The following is a 3,286-nucleotide window of genomic DNA, read 5'->3' as shown; positions in this document are numbered from 1 at the left end:
GTCTTCCATCCTGTTCATGAGTTGTCTGTCCTCCCAGGCCTCAGATGGAGTGCTGAGCAGGAGACGTAACCAGGCAGTTTTTAGGACGTAGGACGAAAGAACCTCTTTCCACTCAGCTCCAGCCCGTCGATCTAATGTCTGCCCACCAAGGTCACGCACTTCCTTGAGCAGCTGAAGGCACTTTAGATGGCAGGAGCTGGCAGGGAGTTTGGATTTCAACCCTCCAAGAAGCTTCTGCTCCTGTTTTGGAAGGTAGACCGTCCAAAAGTCTTCAGAACGCTGAGCTCCTGGGGATGCAACCAAAAAAGCGGAGTCACCCAGAGGAAGTGCCGGGATGAGCCGGACACCCATGGAGATGTGACAGCAGACGTAGTCAGAGCGTGGTGTGAGGTGAAGTTGTACACGCTGTCCCTCACTGAGAGAAAGACTGAGTAAGCAGCGTTGCTCAAATGGGTAGCGTACAGCTGACAGGCATCGCTGAGACGCGCAGTAGAACCAGCGCAACACAGAGTCCGGACTCAACCTGTAGACTCCCAGCGGACCCTTTGAACGCAGGTAGGCGTCTGTGAACGTTTTGTGGCGCCGTGGCCACTCCTCCTTACGTGGCGTCTCCAGAGTGACCAGCGGCACACCACCAGGTTTGTTACCATGGCTACACGGCTCCAGTTTGAGCCCTCTGGGAAGCTTAAGCGGAACCAGGATGTCAAAACAATCCGGTGAACCCACTTTGTGCTCCTCGTACGAGCTTCCAATCTGAACAAAGTCCCCACGAAACGCCAGAGAGGACTCTGGAAGCACGTCGGCCCGTCCGACTCGCACCAGCTCGCTTACCAGCTTGGCCACGTGAGCTTTGCTGTGGCCAAGAACATGAGGAGAAAGGCGGACATGTCTCTCAAAGTGCTCCTCCAACAACTCCCTTTTAGGACCCACTGGTTTTCCAGCGGCAGAATGAAGACCACGTTTAGTTACTCCTGGCTGAGAGGAGCAGTACCTGATGAAGAAATAACACAGCGCAAAGGCCAGGACATACTTCATGAGCAGAACATAACCAGTTCCCTGATCAGAGCAGCCATCGGCTTGTTCTTCAGAACCCCGCAGGATGAAATAATGAAGCAGCAGCAAAATGCAGAGGAAGCAAGTGACCAGAAGCCAGAATACCCTGAGGTTTAGTGTGTAGACACTCATCCTCCTGTTGCACTCCAGGGCCTCTGAGCATTCGCAGGCATGGATGAGGTGGTTAGCCCATGCTGAGTCAGTCTCCCAGATGTTCAGTACTATCTGGAGTTCTTCTCGCTGTCCTAAACTCTCTAAAAGTTTCTCTAAGGTTCCAGAGGTAAAGTTTACACGATTATGTTTTGTTTGTTTGAGTGGCACGAGTCCGTTCATTCAGGATGTATGAAAATCCCCTCACTCGTACGGCGAGCGCTGCATGAAACGAGAGAGCAGCCGCTCGAATGTGTGTGTATGAGCTCAGAGGAAATGCCAAACTCTTGAGAGAGGAATTTCTGCATAAAAAAAAATGAGTTGCTCAGTGTCACACTCCTCCTCTCACTCCTCCCCTTCACCCTTCCCCCTGCTCTTTAAGAGACACGGAGGAAGGCAAATGCTGACTTCCTGCTTCAAGTTGTGTTTAGAACAGCTGACTTCTGCTGAGCCTCTGGACATGTGGATAAATACATTATAAAACAAGGTTCATAGAGAGATTTATATTTTATTTTATTTATATGGTTTGTAGACAAACAATAAACAGGAAGTGTTAAAGAGTTTTAATGTGTCAGTGTTTGTGCACAACACACTGAATAAAATCAAGAACTAATTAAAGCATGATGTCAGACAGGGAGTAGACGCATTAAGTAAACTAAACAAAAGCTCGTTGAGGGAGTTATTGAGAGACTCCAGGCCTCACACACACACACACACACACACACACACACACATTCACTCATCCCTGTGCCCTATCACTACAATACATCACCAGTTCCTCCACAGAGCTTGTGAACACTTCCTGACCTCCTCCTGCTCTACATCTGACCCAACAAACAGGAAATAGAAGCGAGTGCTGCAACTCTCTCGACCCCGAAGGTTTTGCATGCGAGTGATGAATTTTCATATCCCCATGGCACACAGTGAAGCTGTTGAGAAGTTTGGATCGCTCTAGCGTCACACTGTGGAGCTCATGTGTGATGTGTAAATCATGTAGAAGTCCGCCAACAACGTCTTCATTTGGATTAAACAAAAGAGTCACACAGTCACAAGGCTGAGGGCCACGTCACCTTTGATGCCTCAGCAGTCTGACCAGTCTTTACTTCTCCAACAATTGGAGTACTGTTTATTTTTTAATTCATTCTGATATTTTAAAAAGTTCTTGGTGTCACTTAACTAATGACTAAACATCCACACCAAGAGGGGAAAATATTAACTACATAGAACTGAGGGTCTGAGAGATAGAGATAGAGAGAGATAGAGAGAGAGAGAGAGAGAGAGAGAGAGAGAGAGAGACTCAGTCTCCTACCAGCTCCTTATCAAACACCTCTGTGTTAAAATACCAACTCTAAAAATACACCACACGTCTACTGAGAGACACCAGACAGACGTCTGGGTTGTTATTAGTGTGAATTAACTTCAGCTTTCAGTAAGCATCATGTGGTAATACACACAAGCTTGTGATCACATGACTAACTCTGTGATCACTGCATGACCGCTGTTAACTACACCTTCAGGACGAACGGGTTCCTCAAGGTTCTCTAACACAACCTGGTGTCAGGACTGCTAGCTGCTGGTGTTGGGACTGATTTTTAAACCCTTAACTAACTCACAATATTATAAACATTTATAATATAATCGTTACTGAGTTTACTTCTCTGGGTAAAATGATGTTTAATGTTTATGTAGATAATCACATAAAAACAGATTGTGCCTGTGGTGCTGCACCATGACAAGTGTCTTTATATTGGCTTTGTTTAGAAATGTTAATTAATTAAAGCAGCTGTTTGTGACTTTTCTGCTGTCTGTGATTACAATTCAAATAAACTTTAACAAATCTTCAGCTGTCTCTCGAACAGTTTTGTTGGAACAGCATACCAGACACTATTGACCCCCTGCAGTATGCCGACCGGCCCAACAGGTCCACCTCGGATGCCATTGCTGCTGCTGCCATCCACTATTCCCTTTCTCATCTGGATAAAAAGGACTCATACCTAAGGATACTCTTCATCGAATACAGTCTTCATCTTCAACAAGGTTATCCCCCACAAACTCACCCACAAACTGTCTGTACCCCACCCTC

At 46.6% G+C, this 3,286-nt stretch overlaps 1 protein-coding gene across 1 annotated transcript in view; it reads right to left on the bottom strand.

Annotated features, from left to right (window-relative positions):
* The window catches only part of LOC132861134 (inositol 1,4,5-trisphosphate receptor-interacting protein-like 2), a 4,446-nt gene extending 2,978 nt beyond the window's left edge, over nt 1–1,468 (bottom strand). The window contains exon 1 of the mRNA XM_060892516.1: nt 1–1,468. This exon is cut by the window's left edge and continues 2,978 nt beyond it. Within this exon, the coding sequence (XP_060748499.1) occupies nt 1–1,386 (1,386 nt within the window). The 5' untranslated portion in view covers nt 1,387–1,468.
* Between the last annotated feature and the right edge of the window lie 1,818 nt (nt 1,469–3,286).

This window comes from Tachysurus vachellii, chromosome 18 (genome assembly GCF_030014155.1).
Source record: "Tachysurus vachellii isolate PV-2020 chromosome 18, HZAU_Pvac_v1, whole genome shotgun sequence".
NCBI lineage: Eukaryota > Metazoa > Chordata > Actinopteri > Siluriformes > Bagridae > Tachysurus > Tachysurus vachellii.
The sequence above is the reverse complement of the archived record's forward strand: the minus strand, read 5'-3'. Positions and strand labels throughout refer to the sequence as shown.